We start from the raw sequence: 23,788 nt of genomic DNA on the forward strand, positions 1-23,788 counted from the left end.
AAGAGAAGGCTCTGGGGAGACCTTAGAGCGGCCTCCCAGGACTTAAAGGGGCTACAGGAAAGGTGGGAGGGACTCTTGATCGGGGGGGTAGGGATAGGACAAGGGGTCATGGTTTTAAAGAGGGTAGATTTAGATTAGATGTAAGGAAGAAATTCTTCCCTGTGAGGGTGGTGAGGCCCTGGCACAGGTTGCCCAGAGAAGCTGTGGCTGCCCCCTCCCTGGAAGGGTTCAAGGCCAGGTTGGACAGGCCTTTGGGCAACCTGGGCGAGTGGAAGGTGTCCTTGCCTGTGGCAGGGGGTTGGAACTGGATGATTTTTAAGGTCCCTTCCAACCCAAACCAGTCTGTGATTCTATGAAGAGTGTGTTGAGTGACCTACTTTTTGAGATCCATAGATGAATCTTCAGGAAGAAGGTATAGAACAAGCTGAAGGCAGAGTGATGGTGTCTGTGTGAGAAGCTTATTCAGTCTTGACTGGCTGTGTATTAAACTAAGGAATTATCAGGGCAAGTGTCAAAAGCTGTAGGCATGCCATTTTCTGGAGACGCTCATCTCTTCACAGATCTGACTCTCTCTTGCCTTGACCTATTTTTTGTCACACGCAGTGTGGAAAAGAACCCGTTAAAAATTGTTTCTGCATCAGAATTCATCTGTTCAGTTGAGAATGAGATTGGATTTTAAATACCGTCTTCGCTGTGCACACATAAAAGTAACCGCAAGCTACAGGGATAGAAGCAAACCCTAGGGTACGGTGGAAATAGAGGTGGGGGGAAGCAAGCAAGCTGTCTGCACATACAGCAGAGATGGAAGTTTGCATATGCCTTTGTATAAGGCCAGACATTTAGGAATTGAAACCCAGCAGCAGGTGATGATTACAGGCAGCATGTCTGGGCCTGTGTACAATTTTGCTGAGCAGCTGTATTTTGTTACCTAAATCCCAGGGGGGTGGGGGTCAGAGGGGCTCTATGTGTCTCTAAAGAGCCCATTGCAGCTATTTTCAGTGTTGGTCCCAGGGCTGATCTTGCAGCCTGTGGGGAAGACAGTATTCTTTCTCATGGTTTCATGGTATCCATATGGAGTGACATTGGCTCTGGAAAATAATTCAAGAGTCTCCTGGTCCAGAGTGAAGGAAATTGAAAACAATTAACAGAATCAGAATCAAAAAATCTGAGTGGATGGATGGACTTTACATTGCAATCTGATAGTTAAATCCTTGAAGGCTTCTAAACTCATCAGGAACTCTAAGTCAGAATGAAGTAGCCTGAGAGTGCTGAAGTTCACACAATAATTTAATTTGCATTCATTTTTAATTGTATATCAACTTGCAAAATCCTTTGAAAATCAAATTATGTGATGCTACATCTTGCTCTTAACCTGCTGCTCTCTCAATGGAGTCACTGGTGCAGGGTTGCTTGGCCCTGCTTTTTTAAGAATTTGATGATGTCAAACAAAATCTTTTCCCCGCCCCTAAAGAAACAGGAAGAGTGCGGCCACAAAAAGCACAGTGCTTTCCCCCAGTATCAGGGCAAAGAGTACTTTTGAAGGTCCTGACACAAGCCCACCCTAGTGTGCTTTTGGGTTGTATAGCTCAAGACATGACTGGACGGACAAGTAAAGTTGGTCACCTCAAGATTCGAGCTTCCTTGCTGCTGGTGGTGTGCCTATGGCAATGGACACAGCAGACTTGGGCAAACCAGTGCCAGGATGGTGAACTGAGAATAATCAGTAAAGATGAAAAGAAATGTTGCCCCAAATGCAGCTCAAACACAGGTAAGGGAATGATGTGTCTGTCTGCTTTCTGTTTGTCAATATTGTTTTATGTCAACCAGGGTAATCAAGTGTGGGGAACAGGCGTGTGTGTGTGTATGTATGTAAATGGATCTTGAGCAACAATATGCAAAACAAAACGGCAAGGGCTTCCTTCCTGCCCACTAAATTCATGATGTGCCTTAGCTGTAAACTTCAGAGCGAACTCACGTTTCAGGTTTTTTACGTGCTTATACTTGTTATTCTGTAGTGGGAAAGGGAAAGTTAAGTTTCTGTAGGTTGGTCATGCTCACATGGAAGGGAGGTGTAAGGGAGGTGTTCACTTAACACTGATTCTGAGCCCTTGCTCCATTCAAACATGGTTTCAAAGTTTGTCTGTGCCATTCAGACTGTGGAGGGAATACAGAGAGGGTTGCTCTCTGTAAGGCTGTCCCTTGCAATTTGTGGTCCTAAGGAGTAGGAAGCATCCCACCGTCCCGTGTCCGTCCATCCCACCGACCTGTGCTTGTCCCAGAAGTAAATGCACAGACAAGGTCTCAGGTGATCATTAGTTTCAACAGCCTGTTCTAACCTGTATCCTTGCCTGATCTTAGGATGGTGATGAGATGGTAATGGATTCTCACTTGCCCGTAATTTTAAGTCAAATTAAGGCACTAGAGGTGGAGCAGGCTCGCTGCAGGACTTAGTGGGTGACATTGCTGTGCCTGTTAGGCTGAAGGACAGAACAGGTGATTCAGATGGCCTCTTCCATGGTCCTAGGAACAATCATACTATTCTTTCTAATTTAGTGCTGTCCATAACAGTAGCCAGAGCTGAACAGTAGGGAACACGAAGCTGTTTCTACGACCTACAGCAAGGAATGCACCTTTCTTTTCTGTTTGTCCCGGAACAGGGTTGCTGGCAACCTTGTCTAGCTAGTATGGTAGGGCTGTTGTCCTGCAGGTTAGCAACAAGATTAGCTGAAAATTTACATTTTCGGTGCCTAGGTAGGAGTCAGCCTCCCACTTATTAGTAGCTTGAATATATCTGCCTCAACTGACAAGAAGAACACTGAGTTCCCCGTGGAAGGAGTGAGTGGACACATGGCATTTGTGGGAATGAGCAATAAATAGGTGAAGAGCTCCTCAGCAGTGTGGACGCCCCAGGGTATTTCCCTTCCCACTGAGATGAAGTTATTCATCATGAGGTAGGAGAGTCATTGCTTGGTGGGATCAACTCCAGAATCACCCACTAGTAATACACAGAAAGAAGCATCCCCAAGCTGTGTCGTTTTTGCTGCCAGGATTCATTAAGTTTTGAAGGCCGGTAAGAGGAAGCCAGTGGGCAGAGGAAGATGTGGGCAGTTTCTGGTGGCCCTGTATGTTCCATCACCAATCTCAGGAAATAATCGTTGCTTGATCTTTGCTACTCACTGTGGGTTTTTAAGCACACTATTGAACTAGCCAGTATTTCCCTTATTTCTTTAAGGTTTTACAGTTTCCTGGTTGGACAGCACTTTTCCTCTAGCCGGTCTCCAGCTGCCTGAAGGACTGCTTGATACTGTTTACTGATGGGATCAGTGTGATCAATCCTTTGCTTTTGTGAACCCAGGAACCTCTCAGAATTAGAGATGATATTTTTTGAGTGCAAGCAAAGTTCACAACAGAACTCCTCTAGAAATAGAAGGACAGAGGACAGGAATGGTCCTGGGTTTATGGCATAGATTTAGACCCACTTATGCCAACAGAGTGTAGGAAGCAGCTGCTGTTGCTAGGAAGGACACAGAGAAGGAGCTCTGGCTTCACTGGCCAAGGATCTTTTTGGCATCCCTCCTCTAACATGGCTGAGCCTAATGAGAAGAGCTCTGGCAGCGTCCTGAGAGCTGACTGGATGGCTAATTAATGTGTAGTGCTTCTCTGGGGCGCTGGCAATGCCCTCTTCACACCACAGTGTCTAAATCTGCGCAATGTAGTAAAGCAAACCTGCTGCCTTACTTCTGTCTACCACAGCCTACACTGATACTCCAGATAAGAGAGAAAGGTTACAGTGGTAAGTCATGCTCAGATAACTGTGCTGTAAAAATCTGAGTGGTGCTGAATTTGAGTACTTTAAACTTTATCCAGTATGCTTGGGAGTGACATCTTTCTGGTGTCCATATTTTCCACCACAGCACAGGAAGGAACTATTTCACCTGTGTCAGCCAGTAAGACTAATGGTTAAGTTAATTTCTGGCCTCTGACAAAGGCAAGTCTAACTTCTTTCTTTTTGACAGGAGACCTGAGTGTCTGTCTGACTACGGGGGACCATGACTGCAGGTGTCGTCAGGGGTACAGCTGTATTGATAGTGAATGTCAGTACTGCGAAAAACTGCCTGACTGTGCAGAGGGCGAGGAGCTGGTTAAGCTTGGTAACTAAAGAAATGCAAATTACTCTAGTTCAATATAAATGGCTGGCTGAGCAGCAGTTTCCTTCACTTATTATAACCTGCTTTTGTGAAGGCTTGTGATGCAGAGAGAAATGGCATTTATATTGTGGCTTCTGTGACTAAAACCCTCTCTTCCCTATTTTATAACTCTTCCCTTCCTAAATTTGAGAATTTCACTTTCATGCTAGGACTTTCAATATTACTTTTCTTCCAAGCTGCTACTGCTCTCTGTAGAAGACTGTTTATCTGTGTTGCTTCTTAACTTTACACCCTCTGCTGTCAGATCAGACTATTCTGTATCTCTTCTGTCAGGGGTCTGCCCATACATTTCCCAAAATGCAAAAGTGGCAAGAACTGCTTATGTGTTTTGCCAGGGGGGTGACTCATAATGCAGAAAGAGTGTGGAGGGAATGGCGCTGTGCTCTGATCTGTTGTATCCCCACCTTTCAGTAAAGGCACTGACCACTAATAATGCACATTCTCTTTTCTTGTAGGCATTTTTGACTTCACATTCAAATGTAAACCATGTGAGACAGGAACCTATTCTAATGTTGTGAATGGCTGGTGCCGTAACTGGACTGAGTATGTATTTATTGATACTTTACTTCTTTGAAATATGCATAATAAAATTGTCAAACGATTAATACTTAAATTAGAAAATAAAATTGAATCAAAGATGAGATCACCAATGAGATTAAATGATGAGTTTTTTAAATTCAGCAATATATGGCTTTATATTTGGCTTTATAAATAGTCAGTCTCAAAGCAGAACTTAAGACAAACTGCAGTGTATTCAACTTGCTTCCAAGTCCAGCTCAAACTGATGCAAAATTATTTCAAACATGGACATCACTTGAAACAGAGACTAAAAAAAATGTGCACATAAACAATTGTGATGTAGTGTTATCCTGCTGGGAACAGCCATAACTTCACGTGCACTGCTATAAAGAGGAAAAGAAGGAAACAAGTTGTGGAAAGGGTGGAGGGAAGGAAGAAGGGGAGCCAAGAGAAACGTGGGAGAGGAATGAAGGGAAAGGCAGGGACATTCTAAATGTGACTCTTATTCTTCTTTTAGTTGTGAAAGTTCTGGGTTTATAACAGTCAAGCGAGGCAACAGTACACATGATGCAATATGTGGTTTCCCTGCTAAAGATTTGGAGCAAGGTACCTTCTCACAATGGTTGTTTCTCTGAGCCTGTGACTTTTCTCTACACTTCTTCAGTTGGTGACATGCTGCATAGTTATCATCCAGAGCTTGCTATCATGAAAACTTGCCTTGAAAATTGCTGTTGTGTTTCTTGCAATATTAATATAGGTAGAATTATTGACCTGGGCAAAGATTCTACCATTAAAGCACTGTCAGTAGTAAAGGTGGAGAAAAGCCCAACAGTTGTCCTTGGGTAGAGCACGCTTATTTGGCAAATTATCAGAGTTTTCCATTGAACTGCTCTTGCTGTTTTGCTAGATTTTCGTAGGAAGACAATCATTTAGTTCGTCATCCAGTTCCTTTACAAGTCTTGGCTGAGTCCACAACACCCAGAATTGAAATCTCATGTCTTATCATGGATTAAATTAAGATAGAAATAGGTGGGTACAGGCTTTGCAGGTATTGAGTATCCTGAAGACAGCAAGCTGCACTGCTCCTGCCTTTCCCCTTGTTCCCACAATGAATTGGTGCCTTTCAGGTCTGGGCCCTTCATTCAGAGAAATTGTTAGTTCTACTGAGACAAATTGCAAAAAGGTGCTACTTTTAACTTCCATGAGGCAGATGAAAGTGTGAAAATCTGGCTTGCCATAGTTCTATTCAGGGAAACGTTGAAACCAAACACCCCCCAAAAAAACCAAATCAGAGTAGATCAAACAAGGGGTAGCTGCAAGAGAGACAGACATTGAACAATGAAGAGATCAGGCATGTGGTTTGTTTTGTTTTGGTTTTTTTTTTTTTGCATGAATACTTCTTACCACAGGCACTGATCTATTGCGTCCTTGACTTGGAACATCTCAGTTTTATTGTTAATACCTGTACTGGTCTTTTTTCCTTGGAAAATTATTTTCCAAAGAAAGATGAAATTAATCTCCAAATTTCCTTAGAAGAAAAGCCTTTTCTTTAACAACAGTCTGGGCACATGGTTTCTTAATCTTTATGAAATATATTTAATTGCAGCTCCTGTTAGAAATGACTCTCTATATACCACCATCCTGGCCATCCTTACTGCAGTGGCTGTATTTGTTCTCATCTTGCTGACCTTCTTCTTGCATTTCTGCATATGGTCACTGAAGAAAGAAAAATACCACACAGCTGATGGTAAGTGCACCTTTGTGAGCCTCTGTGTGGCTTTTCAGCGGCGAACAGTGTGTCCTTTGATCCAGAGTCAGAATGGAATAAATTAAGTTGAATAAATCAAATGAATATGGATTTACTCTGTGATTTTGGGCGGGTTATGTAGTTTCACTGAGATGCAGTGCATCGCCTGTGTTGTTGTCCTTTCCTCAGAGAGAGGCTGTATTGGTAAATTTAATGGGCAACTACCTGACACGTGTGAAGACCTCTTGTATGTGCAGTGCTTTTGCTTATTCTCACTGCAGATCTGGAACATAACTTCCCTAGGCTGCCGGTGGCACAACTGTCACACCAGAGAGAAGAGACTTACAGCTGCCAGTTTCCAGAAGAAGAACATGGAGACAAAACACCAGAAGAAAAGCCTTGCTATTTCCACCCTCAGAGTCTACAATGAACACAGATAAATTGCAGTGTGCTGTGAGAATGCGGAGCTGAGCTTTTCAAAAAAAAAAAAAAAAAAAAAAGGAGGAGGAGCTGGGCACATAAAGCATCATTATGTACATAGCAATAAGGAATGGATTTTGGGGGCAGTTTTGCTTCATTTCTTCTCAACAAACCGAATATTTAGAAACAGAAAAACTGCTAAGTGGGGCTGACATTCAGTTCAGCTGCACTGCATTATTGCAAGTTTCCTGGGTTGTTGTTGTTGTTTTTTTTATTTTATTGATGCTCTTTTCAACTTTGTTTGGGACCAGGGACCCTTCTTGTCCTTGTTCCCCTTTGCAATCTTCTGCACGTGTCTCTGTGGTGCTCCCACAGATTGGTAGGTGTGCAGAAGGCTGGTGTCCCACCGTCAATCCCTTCAGCACTACAGGACATAAGTAGCACCACAGGGCACTCACAGCTTTCACAGGCCATCCCTATTTCCAAGGTGTGTTCTGATGCTCATCCTAAGGGAATGAGGCAGTGTGTCTAGCAGCCATCCCTACTACTCTTCTCCAAGCAGACAGTGCTCTTCACTCCTACCAAATTGTTCTCCTTGTTATGCAGTGAAGGGCTGTTACTCTCAAACCGTTAAATACTCTCCTCTCCAACCCCAGCAGGAGGTGGTGGTTAGTCCGGGAGCACAGAGGTATGAGACCACCATGGCCACATCGGTGCTTGCAGAGATTTTTCTGTGCAAGTTCTGTGATCCCCTCATCCCCTCCAGGGAAACTAGGGGGAGAAGGGACTAACACTCATTCTCCTTCTCTTCTATAACTCAGCAATCCTTGGTACTGGAATGCTGGATTACAACAGGGAGTCTTCTGAAAGGCTGAAATGAGGATCACTGCTGTCTAGAGAAAGACATTCAGCTTAATGCTCTCTTCTCACGTAGTTCACAGAGTAGGAAAAGACAGTGGAAAACAGAGAAAAGCCCAACATTTGTTCTTGATTTTTTTTTTTTCCCCCCACCCGAGAAAGTTTGCTGGTGTATACCAGCATAGCTCCAGTGACTTGATCATCAGCTGAGAGATGTTCCCCTTACTGAAATTGTACATTGTTCAATTGTTCCCTGTACTGAATTGTACCATGGAGGGGTTTTTTCATGTCAGATTAGTGCTCCTCCAGTTTCATAGAGCTCTAACATGGCTAGAATTGTGTTTTGCCTGAATTTAAAGTGGCAGGGTTTCATCTGGAGTTGGTTGCTTTCTGTGAATTGACATTGATTTCAAATAAGAATCTAGCCTGTGGCTTCAACTAGTTAAAACTTGCACGTCTTTTTTGTATAATTATTTTTGTGTTATGTGACTGTAATAATAATTTCAAAGCTCTGGATGCCTCTGGTTTGGCCTTCTGGTGAAAGCTGCCTGGAGTAGATTCTTTTAGGACCAAATCAGCTCTGGGCAAAAATGAGTTTTGATTCAGGCTTCACATGAAATGTTATAAATATCTCACAGTACAGCCATTACATCAACTGCCTCACGTTTTCTTACAGATAATATAAACAGTACAGGGCTTCTAAATTAAATCCTAACAGAATAATGAAATTTCTGTTAATCACTTTACTAAACACTCAGAGGGGATTATTCCAAGTCTGAATGACATGCTGTTTTCAGTAGGGCTCTGTGAAATTACAATACCTGCAGAGCAGAAGTTATTGCCTCCACAGACGTGTGTTGCAAAAGCACTTGAACAGAGAATCCTGAGGAGTGGGACAGGTTATTGCCTTGGTAAGCCAGTCACATAGTCTGTGCTCCCAGGTAGGCTTGGCGAGACTGGATAACGATCTACTGTTAGACTTTCATTGAAGTGACTCCATGACCTCTCTAGGCAATCCAGTCCAGTGACTGATTTAAAGTCAGAGAAGGAGAGAGATTTTGTTAGTTAAAATTTATATTGTCCATTATGACTATGAGGAGGAATCGACTCTTCCGCATCTTTTTAAGCATTCATAAGCTATCATCCCTGCTTGGTTTCTCTAGGCTCTCTCTTATCCTGCTTCACAGGTTGTGGTTTCTAGACCTCTTAGTCTCACCCTCTAAGCTCTTTCCAGTTGGTCTTTCTTAAAGCCTCTCTGGAGGAGGTCTTGGCAAGCTTGAATAGAACCGAAGGATTAATTTTATGATTCATAGCCATGGTTTTATTGCTGAACATTTCTTCAGTGATTATGTCAAGAGGGGTTATCCTGTCTTTTTTGCCTTTTTTTTTTTTCTTGTGCATTATATAATCTTGTAACTGGGTGAAATAATTGTAAGGGAAAATGAAATGCAAAGGGTTATTCACTATAATGTATTCCTCTGTAGTCCTAGTTTTAATCTTCTAGCTTCTCTGTTATTGTGTTTACTGTAACTGATGTCCCTATACCTTAGCTTCCCCTTCATGTAAGTGGGACAGTGATACTTCTCAACCCTAAGAAGATGTTGTGAGATGTAATTAGTACTTTCAATGTATTTTTGCCTTCTTTGATTCTCTTACTGTTAATCCTTGTGTTACTGATAATTTTTCCCATAGGGACCCTTGTGTGAAATTCTCTTAAAAAAGGTGAGTTTTCCTCCATTGCTTTGTGAAATGTGCAGATTCTTAATTGAGGTGAACTGGAGATTCAGCCAATGAAAGGTGAAAGTGCTGGATTGGATTAAATCGGATAACTTCTTTAAAGTGTAAGACTCTCTCTGCCTTGTAAGCAGTTTCTCTTTGGGGTTTAATATACTCAGAAGTCTAAACACTGGCTAGTAAAGACACTTCTCACTGCTCCTTCTACGTTGGCCATGTTTATTCTTGGCTCTATATTGACCCTTCTTGGTTTTTTAATGTTTTCAACAAGATTTCTGATTGTAACCTTTTGTAAAGGTAAAATAAACTTGAAAATTGAATGAAGTGGCTATGTGATATAATTAAGCAAATTGGAAAGGTAGGGTTTTATTCTTTAGGTTGTCCCAATCTGCTTGAGTGCACTTAGTTTTACTTTCCCAGTTCGCTTCCCCACTCTTACAGAACTCTGGCTCTGTACCCCCAACCAAATTCTTCTGTCGTTGAATTCTGGATTGGTGCACTTGCACTTTTTTCCCTTTTTAAGCAAGTGGCTTAACGTTTCCTGGTTTGTGGCTAAACCAGCTTGTCAGCTACCCACTACCAAAATAGCAGGAAACTGTGGCTGATAATTTTTTCCGTTCCTGTCAATGGCAGAAAAGCAGCAACGTTTTGGGCAAAAAAATTCAACAGAGCTTACTGTTTGAGGAATGAAAGATTCGAGTGTGTAGTGGAAGTCTGTGCCTCTGGCGACATGCAGCAAATCTTGGTGAGGTGTACAAGGCTTTCTGGGCTGTGGGTGTTGAACAGCCAACACTGCTGCCAGTTAATACTGAAACACTATGAGCAGAGCCATATTATTCATTGGAAATTTGCGCAGTGGCCTTTTGGGTTTCTGTATGCCTACCTTGAAGAACAGTCCCACTTCCTGCTTACCTAACCACCTGACTTTATAGCTGCCTATTGATGGGAAAAGCAACCAATTTCCTGACTTCTTACAGCTCCAATTCAGAGGGAAAAACCCAAAGTGTGAATCATTTAAGCCCTGGAGAATTTCAGTAAAAGAGCTGTTCTTTGCATCAAAGGAAATGAAAGCTATTGGCTCAGAACAGTGAGCTTGTAAGAAAACACTGTATTTGAGTTTTCTTTCAGACAGAACAATAGCTTTATTTTATCAGTGTGCAATTACTGCAATATTTGAATCAGATCACAACTGCATTGTCATCTCAAATCCCAGACTTTATGGGGTTTTTCAAGTTCTGATTTAAACTTCAGCTTGGTCTCTGTATATGGACTGTAGGTTAAAAAAGTCTTCTCCCTCAAATCATTTACATCCAACTAAATGTCTGTAACAATTTTTTTTTTTTTTTTTGCTTGAATCCCTTTTCAAAAGAGAAAATAAAATATCCCAAAGTTTCTAGAGGCTAAGTGATCTAAGAGGTTAAGTGAGGCTAAGAGAGCCTAAGCTGGAGCCAACACAAATTGGGCTTTCTTCTGATGTACAGACCTTGTCAAAATTAACTGTATAAATTAGATCAGAATTCCTGTACCATATATGGAAATCACAGGGAGGATTTTTTTCAGTTTTCTCTGCTGTGAATACAAATGATGTAGCTCTTCTTCTTTAAGATAGTCTTCCTTAAATTTCCATACCTGCCCTGAGCATCATGCTTACAGAATACCTGGCAGTCACTACCACCATCCTCTTTGACAAAAATCTGTTCTATTGTTACTGTAACTCTGAACTCTCTCTGTTTAGCCAAAGAACTTCAGTTCATAGCGATTGTGAGATACTTGTTGATACATTAAATTTGGTTGACTCTAAGCTTTCCTTTTCAGATATGGTCATTAATTTGACATTTTACCAGCTGTGACAGGCCTCAACTAAGGCTCCAGAAAGAAGTTTCCTGATCGTGTAAACGTATGCCAAACTTAGCCACTTCTAGAAGCCGTATGCAAAACTAACGGTAGAAATTAAAGCCAAGGCTGTGAAGCTCTAGAAGGGATCCATAGGCTAACAGAGACTATCAAGTTATTAAACGCTCTAGCATGAAAGAGTGGAACAGCACCTAAAAGCTGAAGCAATTAGCTCCTGCGAAGTTTCGTGTTCCAGTCATAGTCAGAAGGGGGTTTATAAATATTAAATATGATTAATATGGGTTTGTTGGTTTTTTTTTCAGAGGCATTTATTTTAAGCTGAACTGTAAAATAGAATAAATAACAATAAATGAACAGAACCAGTTGGCATTCAACCATGAGATCTAAAGGAAATCAAATACAAAGCAGCTGAATTACTAATGACTGTGAGTAAAGTATCATTTAATTTTTTTCTGAGTACCTAAGCAATGAAAGGTGATAAACATCAGGACGACATTTTTAAGAGCTCTGGTTTCTGGCTGAGAACGTCTCTAAACCAAAGACCACCAAGAGTGGGAAGAATATACTGGGGAAAGCCACCCCAGACATGCCTCTTTCCTATTCCCTAAAGCCTAGCCTACACCTTTTGAGTTATTCACATTTGCTTTGATCATGGCACTTGCCTTGTGCTGACACAGGGACTTCTGCTTCATCTGAGCCCGAGCGAGTGAAGCAGCCGGTGTTGAGGCCGACGCTGCTGGGTGGCCCCAGGATCAGCTGTGCACAATCCCGTACCCCCACGGAATAGTGATCTTCTGAACAGCAGATAGCACTTAACTAAGGAATTTCTGGAACAATTCTGTTTATACAACAGAGGTGGAAGAAGCCTCTTACCTACTGAAAAGCGTGCCTTTTCATTCTGCTTTCTGCTCTACTTGAGGCAGCCTCACAAGCTGCCAGCGGGTGTTGTGTGTCTCAGACCCGGTCAGCGAAATCTCTCACTGTCTTAAGTCAGCTTTTTTAGCAGACATGCTTTAATAATACTTAGAAAGGAACACCACTGACAAATTTTAAGAAGCTACTAATTTTGTGATTTCTTAGAAGCTGACATCGCTTAGCTGTGCCTGAGGCTTCCTTGCCTCCAGAAAAAGAGGAAGTGGCTGACATCTAGAATTGAAACTGGCCTTCAGGAGGAAAACCTCCAATTGCTCTGAGTTCTGGGATCTTCCAGTGACCTGGCTCAGAAGTTAGAACCAAATTTAGCAGCTTTTCTCTGAGTAATGTTTATTATTTTCCTGATGCCAGATCTACTGTTACCATTTAGCGTTTTGTGCTTCTAATCTGCATGTGTATTCCCAAATTTTGACTTCTAAAATGAAAAAAGTATGATGGCAAAGTTTCAGGGCAGGGAAGTGGCACCTAGCAGAGGAGAGAAGTTACCTTTCCATCTTTGTTTTTGTGCACTTTCTCCAAAAGTTTGAATAAAAAAATTCTTCTGATTCTACAGTTCTTCACATTTTCCTATGTGTAAATGTTTAAGAAACTTCACACTGTTAAAGTTTTAAACTTTGTTTAAAACAATGTTTGATTATTAGAAGTGGCTTGCTGTTCATAATCAGATAAAGACCTTCCCACACACTTTAGGAAATGCAGGGTAGCAGTTAGGAGAATAAGGTGATACCCTTTTATATAGTTATTTACTTACATGCATAATAATGATTATAGGTGTTTGGGGCCCCAGTGAGCTCTGGGGATTTCTTCATCTTTTAGCTGCAAAAAAGAGTGAAAAAGTAACAGGATAAGAGAAATGCCTGAGGTATAAAAATGGCTTTTCTCGTACTCGAGGTTTTGCTCAAACAGAAACCAACTAAGGGTATGTGCAGGCAGTGTTTTGTTATGCTACCACGTCTGTTCATGTTTCCTGCAAATTAGTAGTGTTTTGAAACTAAAGAAGATGAAACAATATTTTCACGGGACTTCCTGTCCTTAATTTTTTTGGTTTTCTTTCCCAAGGAAAGGGAAATCAAGCAATTGTGTGATTACACACCTGTTTTTCCACATAACTTTTCAATTTATTGCCTAGTTTCAGCCCAACCTAGCAGAGGTGTTCAGTTCTTAAAAGCATCAGGAAAAGAGACTCATAATTTATGGTGCTTGTGGGTGTACCTTTGTTAGATTTTTTTTTTCTTCTAATATTGTTGAAATTTTTTTTTTGCAGTATATGCAGCTGTTTTCTTCATTTGCATGTGGCCAGTGTAGGCTGCATAAAGGAAAATTGGGATAGAACAGGGACCATGGGACCACACAAAGCTTGTTCAGGTGACCAGCTTTACCATGGATATACAAGGACATCCAAGCTACGACCTGGATGATTAACCTGCAAGTAACTGAGAACTTCTGTTTGAAATTAAATGCTTGGCTGTTTTGGTTTGTAGCAATGCTTCCTTTTCAGTGCTACATATAAGTAGAGTGGAGAAAAAATTCTTCAGGTGTTCAAAATCCAAATGAGGTATTTTGAAATCATCAAAATGAATAGATTTGATTCAGCCTGGAGGTTTTTGGGTTGTTCTTCTTGGAGGGTAGAAGTCAGCAATGAGTATTTGGGGAAACAATTTTTGGTTTGTGAAAACTTCTAGGATTAACATTTCTTCTTGATTTGGGCAAGGAAGAAAAACTGTAGAAAAGAGACTGTTCACCATCAAGAATCGCATTGTGCCTGCCATTTCAAAGGAAGGCAATGGCTTTCCAAACCAACAGTTATCTGAATGCTGCTTTCTGTGCATAGTTTAGGTTGAGGTAAACGGGGTTTATTTTGTAGCATTTACACAGCATTTTACAATGTTTCTGATAAGAATCAGGCAATAAATATAGTAAGAAAACTGAGAAAGATTTCTCCTTGAGGCATATGTACAGCTGAGGTCAGAATAACAAGATCTTCCATTGATTGCAGTGGCCCATTCAGAACAGCAGCCAGTGGAGAACAGCTTGTGTGCAGACCCTTGTTCACCTCTCGGTCTGAAAGAATATTGGTTTCCAGTTTCCAGTCTATTCTTACTCATTCTTGCAGCTTCTTCACTTTCTGTTGGGATTGTATTCAACGTACCTTCTTCTTGTCACTGCATGCTAATGTCCTACCGATACCGCCGAGATTTCTTAGGGATGATTGGTGGTGGCTGAAGAGTCGGAGGATCAAGGATTTTCTCTGGCTGGAACATATTTTCAGCATGTGAATATCCTAACTCTGCCAAGAATTTCCACACTAGATAAACATAGCCATGCTCACTGTAGAATAGCCATATTGATTAATAAATACACAGAGCCCAACATCTCTTCTGCATTTAAAACATCCACTGCTGGTTCACCTTTCTCTCCTCTGAGCCCAGATAGCGTTATCCACTGTGTAGGGTGTGCTGTATGTGCTGGCCAACAAAAAACAATTGACTCTGGAAACTAGAACCTAGATAAGGTTCTATTTTGAAGGACCTACTTAAAACTAACTCCTGTTACATGGGTATAACTTCCTGGGAAGCAGCTCATAAGCTGGTAGTGCTATCATGAGTGTTTTAGGAGGTATTGTGACATAGTGTGTCTGTCTATCGTCAGGAAATAGAGTTCAGTGGCTTGCCTCCTCCCCTCAGTAGTTCTGCTTATTTCAGTATGTAATTTCCACTGAAATCAGTGCAAGTTGGGTGTTTAGGTATCAGGCTTTCACTGCTAGAGTAGGTAGCTGTTTTGCCTAAAAGGACCCAAATTCAACCCCTGCTGAGAGTGTTTTCTCTTTTTAAATACCCACTGATATTTTACTGGCCAAATGGATGAATCTTATCAGGAGAAAGGCTTGAAGAAGGTTTGAGGACTCCCTACTCAGGTGAAAAGGAGAAGAAAAGCTGGGAGCATGATACATTTTAGATGGATCTATGGCTGGGAAAATCCCAGGCTTGAAAAGAGATATTGCTGCAGTAATGTTCTCTGAAAAATACCTTCTGTAGGTAGAAGAGGCATTTTTCATAATCCTCTGCTGTGGAACAGGTGATAAGGATTGGTTCTGTCAGGCTTCCTGCAACACATTAGCAGGGAACAGTTTGGGGATGGAAAAGTGTGCAAAGTTTGCCATGACACAGTTTATTCGCCTATAGCAAGGAAAGTCACAGGGACTGGCCCTCGTGGGAAGATGACTTCACCAGGTAACCCATCCTCGAGGCGAGCCCGAGCGCTGGTGTTGCTCAGTTTCTCATTAGACTCACAGAATGGTTGAGGCTGGAAGGTCCAGCCCTCCAGAGCTGGTTGCCCAAGGCCATGTCCAGATGGCTTTTGATATCCCCAAGGCTGGAGACTCCCCAGCCTCTTTGAGCAACCTGTCCCTGTGCTCAGCCACCCTCCCAGAAAAAAACTGGATCCCTATGTTGAGACAGAACCTCCTGTGTTTCAGAGCTCTCATCTTTCTTTTTCAATTACATACCTGTAATTTCAAACTGTAACCTCCCCAGCATAGCAGATTTCTCCTTTGCCTGGATTCCAGTTAGGGGGAGTTTTCCCTTCAAAGCAGAAAAGAAAAAAGATGCTTTTCCTGCGGCTCCTCACTTTTCTCCGTGCTATTCAGACATTTTCATCACCCAATGCTGCTCACTAGCTCCAGCTCCTTTTAGTTCTTCAGTTATTTGACCGTTTATTTCCCATATTTCCTCTGTTACCTTGTATGTGATTGCAGTTCTGTCCTTATCCACAGAGAGGAAAAGCAGATCTTCTGGAAACAGGATCAGCAGTCTTTCCTCAGAGTCCTGTGGAAAAGAGGCATCTTAGAGACAGCAAAAACATTCAATAACTTCCACTTGGTGGATCTGTCTCAGTCAAAGGCAGAAAATGAAGTTTAATGACTATGACAATACACCAAAACTCAGAACTGGCTGCTGTGCCCAGTTGCTGCTGTGCCAGCCATGGATACTATTCTTTGTATTTCTTATTCAGGTTGGTTATCCATTGTTTAGAAAGCTGATAGGATATCACAAAGCAGTGAGGGTTTTTTTAGAATGTCAGGCACACATCTGCAAGGAAATGTTTAGAAAACCTTGATCTTGCTGTGTGATTAGAAAGGGGTGGGCTATCCCTCCCGGCTGTACTCCCTTGGAAGTTGAGGGCAGCTGTGTTTGGACACATTGTCAGAAGCAGCTTTCAGAAATACAACTGCATTTCCTTTTGTCTCTTTAATACCGTGGGACTTTGACATCATTAGCCTTTTTTTTTTTTTTTTTTTTCTCTTTAAGTATCAGTTCTATGTGAACCTAAACTTTCACTGGTTCCAGTCTTCTTAAAGCCCCCCACATGTCAGAGTGGTACACAGTGTATGTTACCCCCATGCAGCCACTAGCCACTTGCACCATGGTCAAATACTGTATCCTTCCCAGATGCTGAATAGGTTTTCCTTCCCACTTCAGGATGACGTTACACATCAGATGTCTCGTCAGCTCCCTCTTCTTCCACTGTTCATCACACGGCACCTTTTTTTTTTTTTTTTTTGAAACAGAGCAAAATCAGAAAAAAGTACAAGTATGATGTTTTTTAGGGTTATAGGGTGGTAAAAGATATTTAGGATATATGCTTGGAAATTGGGAAACCCTTTATGAAGTTCATAGTTTGCTGTAGGTTTGCTACCTACTGGAACAAAATCATGTGTACTGTGGTTTCACAAGCAGCAGCCAAGACAACCAAACAGCTTTAGCTATTTGAAGGGAAAAGTCTCATTTCCCTTCTCCCCCTCAGAAGAGGTGGTTTGAGACACTGGTTTGGTTTGAATTCGAATTTCATCTTAGTTCAAAGCACTTTGGGCTTGGCAAAAAGCAAAATATCGCCCCTTTAATGGAGGATATTTTCCTTTTCCTTCAAAGTAGTGCTGTCCAGCTAACAGGGGAGTGGGGTTTGGTGTGGGCTCACGGTGTGCATGGCTACGCTGAGTCGTGGATGGGTTTCTGCAATCTATATTGAATCCTTAGAGCAGGGCCACCTGGGCTGACTACTGTAAAATTAGCTTGTGTCCAATAGCTACCAACAATTCCATGAACTGTAGGGAACAGCAGAAATCCACAGCTCTTAAGGGTGGGTGGTCTGGGTTGCCCTTTCTTCCCCCAAACTGAAGACAAGCATGCTGTTAGACACAACTGAGCTACGGTGTTGCCCGAGGGTCTGTGTCATGCTAGACATCAAGGACAGCAGAGTGGGTGTTTAAAAAGGGGGAAACCTTAGCAGAAGTGTTAGTAAATAACACTAGGAAGGGGGAAAAAACAAGCTGGCTTTCCAGTTGACTCTTACCCTTCAGGAACCTGAGTGTAGCACGGTGTGGGCAGCGCTTTGGGAGGACTCCTGGCGTTGCTGTATGTGGATTCCCCAGGGCAGAGCTGGGGGGGGGGTGTTTTCAGTGGCAGTGTAATCCTGCCATCTTGTGACCCTTGGGGATGCTGCAGTGTGCAGTGTGTCGCTTGTGCGACAGTCAGCATGTATCGAAGAGCAAGTCTTTATTTTGAAGAAGTTTTGTTTTTTTGGTTGTTTGTTTTTTTTTGGTTTTTTTTGTTTTTTTTTTTTCCTAGCACTGTAGTAGTTACGTCCCAGGAACAAAACCGATCAATAATTTTTCTAAAATCTCTCATGAGCGTAGAGTAGCAGTTGCAAATTTGTGTGTAGCAAGTTTTGCTTGCCATAGCCTAGAACAGCTTCCCCAAGTAACACTGTTCCTTTCCAGCCTGCGTGCTAAAAAATCCCTGAAAAACCCTGTCCACTTTCAAAGCTGCCACTGTTCCCTCTTTTCTTCCCATTCTCTTTACAGCTCTTCTGCACTGACTTACCAGAAAAGAGATATTATTGTTGGGACTGACTGGGCAGTGAGCGTTTGCCATCTTGATTTGGTGCTGGAGGTGTTGAACCCACATGTCGAAGTCAGCTGAATTCTGGCAGTGGATGAGCCTGGATTCTATCATGGACCCTGTGCAAAGAAACAGAGAGCCCCTGGGTCTGAGGAAGGACGGCTGGGATCTGCCTCTGAGCCTAGAGGGTGAGTTCTGTGTGCTGCTCCTCCACTCCGTCGTTCATTAGCTCTACAGCCACATTGCACTTGTGCTTTGATATCTCATGATGAAACAAGCTCGTGTCTGTCTTGTATTGTTCTTGATGGCAGATACTGGGTTGGCACTTGGACAATTAGGGAGCTTCCTTGTTCTACATGCAGACGCCAGCATTTGCCTCCTGTTTAGTTTAAGTAGAAAATTAGAGTAAAGGGGAAACTATCGTTATATTGCCTTGCACATGAGGAATTCTAGTTAACCCTAAGGCATTCTAGGTTTAAGACTGTGCAGCAGTTGTGTCCACCTGTAAAAACTAAGATTCTGAATTCCTTCTATCTAGTGATGTCTCATCCCTCTACACAATTACAGCATATGCTGCATGTGAGAGTCCAGTCCAGAAAGGCACGGCATGTTCTCCAGCATGGCTGAATGTTGGAGAGGAGGCATGTCCCTTCTTCAGTACTCCTCCCCGTGGCTGCATTACCCTCTCATCTTCTGGCCATGCAGGCCAGTCCTTGAAGGCTAGAGCATGGGTATCACTCCTTTGTGACTATCACAGGCCCCTCAGGAACTGCGGAACAGGCTTACCCGAAATTTCAAATGTGTGGCCGATTGCACTCCCAATCTCTCTCAGACGCATCCCAGCAAGAGGAAGGAGACCCTGGTATGGCAGGGAATTGTGTTAGAAAGTGGTTGGCAACAACAACTTCTCTGTCCCACTGCAGTCCCTCTGATGTACAATGGAATGCTTTTTGCAAGCCAGGCTAAAGAATTTCCCATCCTTTGAACCTTTGACTTTAAGGACGTGTGTGTGGGATGGCATTCAGCTCATTGTCTGAAGACACAGGAAATCAGGGGCTTATTCCTGTTTCCCTACCTGTAAAATTACTGTCCTCCTTCATAAAGTGCTCTGAGGTATAGGGGTGAGCTCCACCAATAGACCAAGGCTGGTGTTGAAAAGTACTTTGTATGAACTAGATGGAATTTCATCTGCCTTGCAGCCTCCCCCTCCTTAATTCCCGCCCCATGCCCCAAACCACTACACTGACATTCAGGACAAAGAAACCCTAGTTTGCATTTTGGATCCTGTATTTCATAAACTGATGATGTTTCTTCTGTGTCTTCTTCCACCACCATTCTTAACTCATGCAGGGACTTAGATTTTTATCAACTCCAACGTTACACAGATCAATGACCTTCTTCCTGTAGTTACACCATTTCCTACTTTGGCTCCTTTTTTTTTCTCACATTTAGGATCCACATACACCAAAGAGCCATCAGGAGACACTGCTGTGCTGAAGGCAGCTCCTCTGAGTATGTCTCTCCTTGGTACACCATGTCTGCCCCCGATACACCTTTCTAACTTGCTCTCCTGTAATCTCCTGTTCTTACGACCTTCTTCCGATACCTCCTGGCTGATGGCTTGTTCACTTAGCTCACTCGCACAGAGTTGCAGTCCCTCTCCCTGGGTAAATAAGTGATAAGAGGCCAGCTAATGTTATCGATCCTAGAAGTAGGCATATAAATAGAAACTGGCACTTACTCTTCAATCCCTGGAGCAGACTCGCTTCCCTGTTCAAAGTAAGCTGAAAAATGGAGCTACTATGCTAGAAAATGTGCCAAAGCTCCACTGAACCCTGTCAGGTGTCTCTGCCTTGGCTGATGGGACCTGCACGTTTGCTCCAGCCTGAGCCTTCCCCTTGGCAGGGCACCGAGGGTGGGTACTCTTATTGCTGTGTACATGCTAGAGCTATGAGCAAAGAGGTATTTAGGAAATCTTGAATATGAGCATGGATACAACAGACACAGAAAGATTCTTGTGCTTTACCTCATAAACAAATGCCTTCTTTGTACGATCCACTGAAAGAATCAGCAAGTGAAAGGAGGACAGCACAATGTAGCATTCACACATCTCCTGTGGAAATAAGATCAATTATATCTTTCCTCCAAAATGTTTCCACTTTTTTTAAGAAAAGGAAATATTTCTTTGAAGCTCTTCACCTTTCCTTCCTCTCTGCTGATGCAGTACTCTGTGCATCTTTATGTGCAGACAGTGCTGATCATGCTTAGTGACAGTGTGTCAGCATCTGACTGCTGGACTGTCCTGCACTGGGTCACAGTCGGACTGCAGCTTTATGTCAGTACTTCATAATTTTATATCATCTTTCTTTAAACAGTGTCTATGTGCTCTCTGAGCACTGGTAAGCCAGACCACGGCATTCCTGTGAGACGGGGAGGTTTTGCTCACGTGTATACAGCCAGATAAACAGTGATGTGCAGGCAAAGAGATGTGAATCCACGACAAAGTTAGAATAGCTCTCAGTTCCCTCTTCTGACTTCATCAAAACCAGGGTAACGGCAATCACACTGCATTAGTTTTATCAGTCACCTCCAGTACCTGTGGACTTTTACACATACAAATTTGCAACCATAATAACCAGTCCTTATCTCTTAGGGGAAAAGAATACAAGAGACTTCTGACAAAAAGGACATTTCGTTTCTCCAGGGAGTGAATGCAAAGATTCGTGCTGCTCAAAGAAGTGGCTGTGAAATACATTCAGCTTTTACTGCACTGGTGAAAAGTTGAACATATTAGCATTAACTCTTGAAAACAAAGGTCAGGACAAATTGTAGCTTTAGTCAAGCACTGAGATTTGACAGTAATTCAGACAGGATGTATGAAATCCAAATTTACTCCCACCTTATCCCTTGCATATTACTCAGTGGTTGTAGTAAAAGGGTGATTACCTCTGCGCAATAACTTCTCAGAAAAACCAGGGAGGACCAAATAATTTCCCCAAGAGAGTGGATGTTCATCCCTTCCCAGCCACTGACAGGCTGTGTGATCAACAAGTTTGCTAGTTCCTCCCGTGTTCTTCCCCACAGTACTTGTGTCTGAAACAAATAAACATTAGGATGCATTTCTTCTTGTAATCTTAGCAGGAATATCTTGTAAAGTAAGACAATTAGAGGTGGAAAAATGGAAATGAGAGCCAAGCAATAGTGATTTATAACACTAGATAAAAAGAGAGAAAAGAGGGTGGTTTTGCAGCCCTGACAGTGGGAGGTTTGGATGTTGACCATATATGTGAATTTGCATAAATCACTTCCCCTCTCTCTGAGCATCTTCTCTCAACAATGCTGATAAAACATGGTCCCAGGAAAAAATCCAAAACTGACTTGTGATGACAAACTTTCTTGCATGTGAATTTGTAGAACAAAAGCTGAAATCCTATACCTAGGCCTCAAAACAGCTTACTTGCTTTCAAAACAAAGGGTATGTCATAGCCTCTGGCACTTTACTGTAATGGGATACTGCATCAGGATAATGCTGTGGTGGGTGAGATAAATAGGCCTGTGATTTCTTCCTTGATTCTGCATACAAATCTTTGCTTGCATGACCCTGCTCATACTCACATCTTCTGTTTCTGCTAGTATTGCAGGGTCCTCAGCATGGAGGGATGCCTCACTCTGGCCTTCTGGGTTGGACCATGTTCTGAAATGGAAGAGAATATGGAAAGGCATAGAAAAGCACTTACATGTGTTGCATTCTAAAAAAAAAAAAACCAGAGAGAGAGGTTAATGCTCAGCGAGCAGACAAATTTATGAATTTCTGGCATAAATTTGATGTATTTTAGAATACACTATTTTCGACAGGAATATTGAGTGGTAACAGCTCCGTGAAGTCTAGGAAAAAAAATGCAGCAGATGCAGAATCAGAAAGCAGGCTTGTCAAGGAATAGCACACCTGAACTTTTGGGGAACATGCCACTAAATGTGCCCTCGCATTAAGCAGAGACTAGATTGTAAAATCAGCAAAGCCCTTAGACTCCTAATTTTCCACTGCCATTACACAGAAAAGAGTGTAGGGATGATGAAGGCACTCTCAGTATGCCTGCTGTAACGGACAAGGAAGGGATAACACTGTTACTTGGAGTATGATGAAATTATGGAAGGAAAGGTGTAATGTAGCTCAACACTAAGCCTAAAGTAAATAATACTGAGGTGGTATGGTAACAGTTCACGTATGTGAACTAGAAGGAGGAGGGGAACAATTTTTCCTTTTTGTCTGTGGTGCATAAGATAAGAGACAACAACCTTACCTGCACCAAAGGTCAGCTACTGGGAAAAAACAACAGCTTGCTTGCAACACTGCAGAACCTTCATCACTGGAGGTTTTCAAGGACAGGTTAGACAAGCGTCTGTCAAGCAAGATTTAGGAAGAGCTGAGGCTGCTCCAGAGGTGGAAGCAGCACTAAAGGCCTCCTGAGCTTCTTTTCAGGCCTCTGATCTGCCTCTGACCTGTGACAGTCTGATTGAAAACATCCATTTCTGACAAAACATGAGCAGTGCTTGCCAGAGCCCCAGGAGTTGTGATTGCCCGTCCAAAACAGAGTTACATCCATGGCAGGAAGGAATGCTTCCACCTTCAGTTTCTCAAATATTGACCCTCTATCTTAAAAGACTGGGGGAGCATATTGAGGAGAAGTAAGCAGGCTCTAGTTAGAAGATTAGATGATTCTGACACAGCATTACTCTAAATTCTGGCTAGAAAAGGGGAGGAAGAGAAAGCTTTTCCTTTAAGAGAGTGATATTTGGAAAGCAAATACAGCCATTGGGTTTCAGTCTCGAGCACCCAATGTCTGTTTGAGTGGAGCTGATAGGCTTTTTTCACATGCCCCAAAATGGTTACCTACCCCATCCTGCCTGTCTTCAGCAGCTCCACCTCATCCTGGCCGGCTCCTGCAGACCCAGCCTGCCTGGCACTCAGGCTGCAGCATCCCATGCTTGGCTGGCAGCTCTTCTCTCCACAGATTCTTGCTTTAAACTGATGCTGCAGCCACAGGATCACATGAACGTGCCTCAACTACAGTCCATCAGCGTAAGCGCAGGAGGGGAAGGAAACACGCACGTACCCTTAAACTTTCTACTCATTTAAATTCCTCTTGGGTTAGAAGCAGCAGCGTCTGAGATGTAAAAGCATTTCCTGTTGGTTTTAAACCTCTCTCCCTTCCTCCCCATCTCCATCGTCCCCCAAGCGTCATTGTTTCCTGCGAAGATGGTGGCCTGATGCGATAAGTGTGTGCTGCTGCTGGGCCGTCACCTCAGCCAAATCAAAAATGAAAGTCTTAATATAATGAGTGTGCAAGGCACAGAGGATCTGATGAGTGAGGGAGCTGGATATACAAGTCTCCTACAAATGATGGGACAAACTGGGGGATTTCCATTGTTAAGCCTTAGGTTTAGTCTTTGCAGCTTCTTTCCCTGCCTTTTTGTACGACGGCTTTGTATGTACGAAGCTGGGCCTGTTTCTGGATTGCACCGGTCAGATCAGCATTGTTTTAAAAGGGATGAGTTTTAATGTGGTAACAGTTGTCTTGTTTTCTGTAACTTTCCCATAATTTCTGGCTGGCTGGTTG

The 23,788-nt window shown here is 42.6% G+C and overlaps 2 protein-coding genes across 3 annotated transcripts in view; one reads left to right on the plus strand and one right to left on the minus strand.

The window, feature by feature from the left end:
- TNFRSF18 (TNF receptor superfamily member 18) overlaps nucleotides 1-9,806 on the plus strand; it is a 20,855-nt gene extending 11,049 nt beyond the window's left edge. Inside the window, exons 3-8 of the mRNA XM_074893226.1 lie at nucleotides 1,566-1,768; nucleotides 4,017-4,151; nucleotides 4,664-4,751; nucleotides 5,245-5,333; nucleotides 6,334-6,474; nucleotides 6,756-9,806. Coding sequence (XP_074749327.1) covers nucleotides 1,566-1,768; nucleotides 4,017-4,151; nucleotides 4,664-4,751; nucleotides 5,245-5,333; nucleotides 6,334-6,474; nucleotides 6,756-6,904 — 805 coding nt within the window. The 3' untranslated portion in view covers nucleotides 6,905-9,806. The remainder of the gene's footprint in view (nucleotides 1-1,565; nucleotides 1,769-4,016; nucleotides 4,152-4,663; nucleotides 4,752-5,244; nucleotides 5,334-6,333; nucleotides 6,475-6,755) is intronic.
- A 4,304-nt stretch (nucleotides 9,807-14,110) lies between these two features.
- Nucleotides 14,111-23,216, minus strand: LOC141954063 (putative pleckstrin homology domain-containing family N member 1). Of its 2 annotated transcripts, XM_074893183.1 has the most exons (12): nucleotides 23,066-23,216; nucleotides 21,786-21,864; nucleotides 21,117-21,263; nucleotides 20,197-20,283; nucleotides 18,957-19,029; nucleotides 18,153-18,289; nucleotides 16,668-16,814; nucleotides 16,011-16,097; nucleotides 15,779-15,854; nucleotides 15,300-15,376; nucleotides 14,423-14,525; nucleotides 14,111-14,334 (listed from the first exon to the last, which is right to left on the minus strand). In XM_074893183.1, exons 1-11 carry the CDS (start codon nucleotides 23,152-23,154, stop codon nucleotides 14,451-14,453), a joined length of 1,074 nt encoding a protein of 357 aa, XP_074749284.1. In that variant the 5' UTR covers nucleotides 23,155-23,216; the 3' UTR covers nucleotides 14,111-14,334; nucleotides 14,423-14,450. The 2 variants fall into 2 exon arrangements, with proteins under 2 accessions (XP_074749284.1, XP_074749283.1); XM_074893182.1 differs by having other exon boundaries at nucleotides 14,111-14,525.
- Nucleotides 23,217-23,788: the final 572 nt, after the last annotated feature.

The sequence above is a fragment of the Strix uralensis genome, chromosome 23 (genome assembly GCF_047716275.1).
Source record: "Strix uralensis isolate ZFMK-TIS-50842 chromosome 23, bStrUra1, whole genome shotgun sequence".
Classification (NCBI taxonomy): domain Eukaryota; kingdom Metazoa; phylum Chordata; class Aves; order Strigiformes; family Strigidae; genus Strix; species Strix uralensis.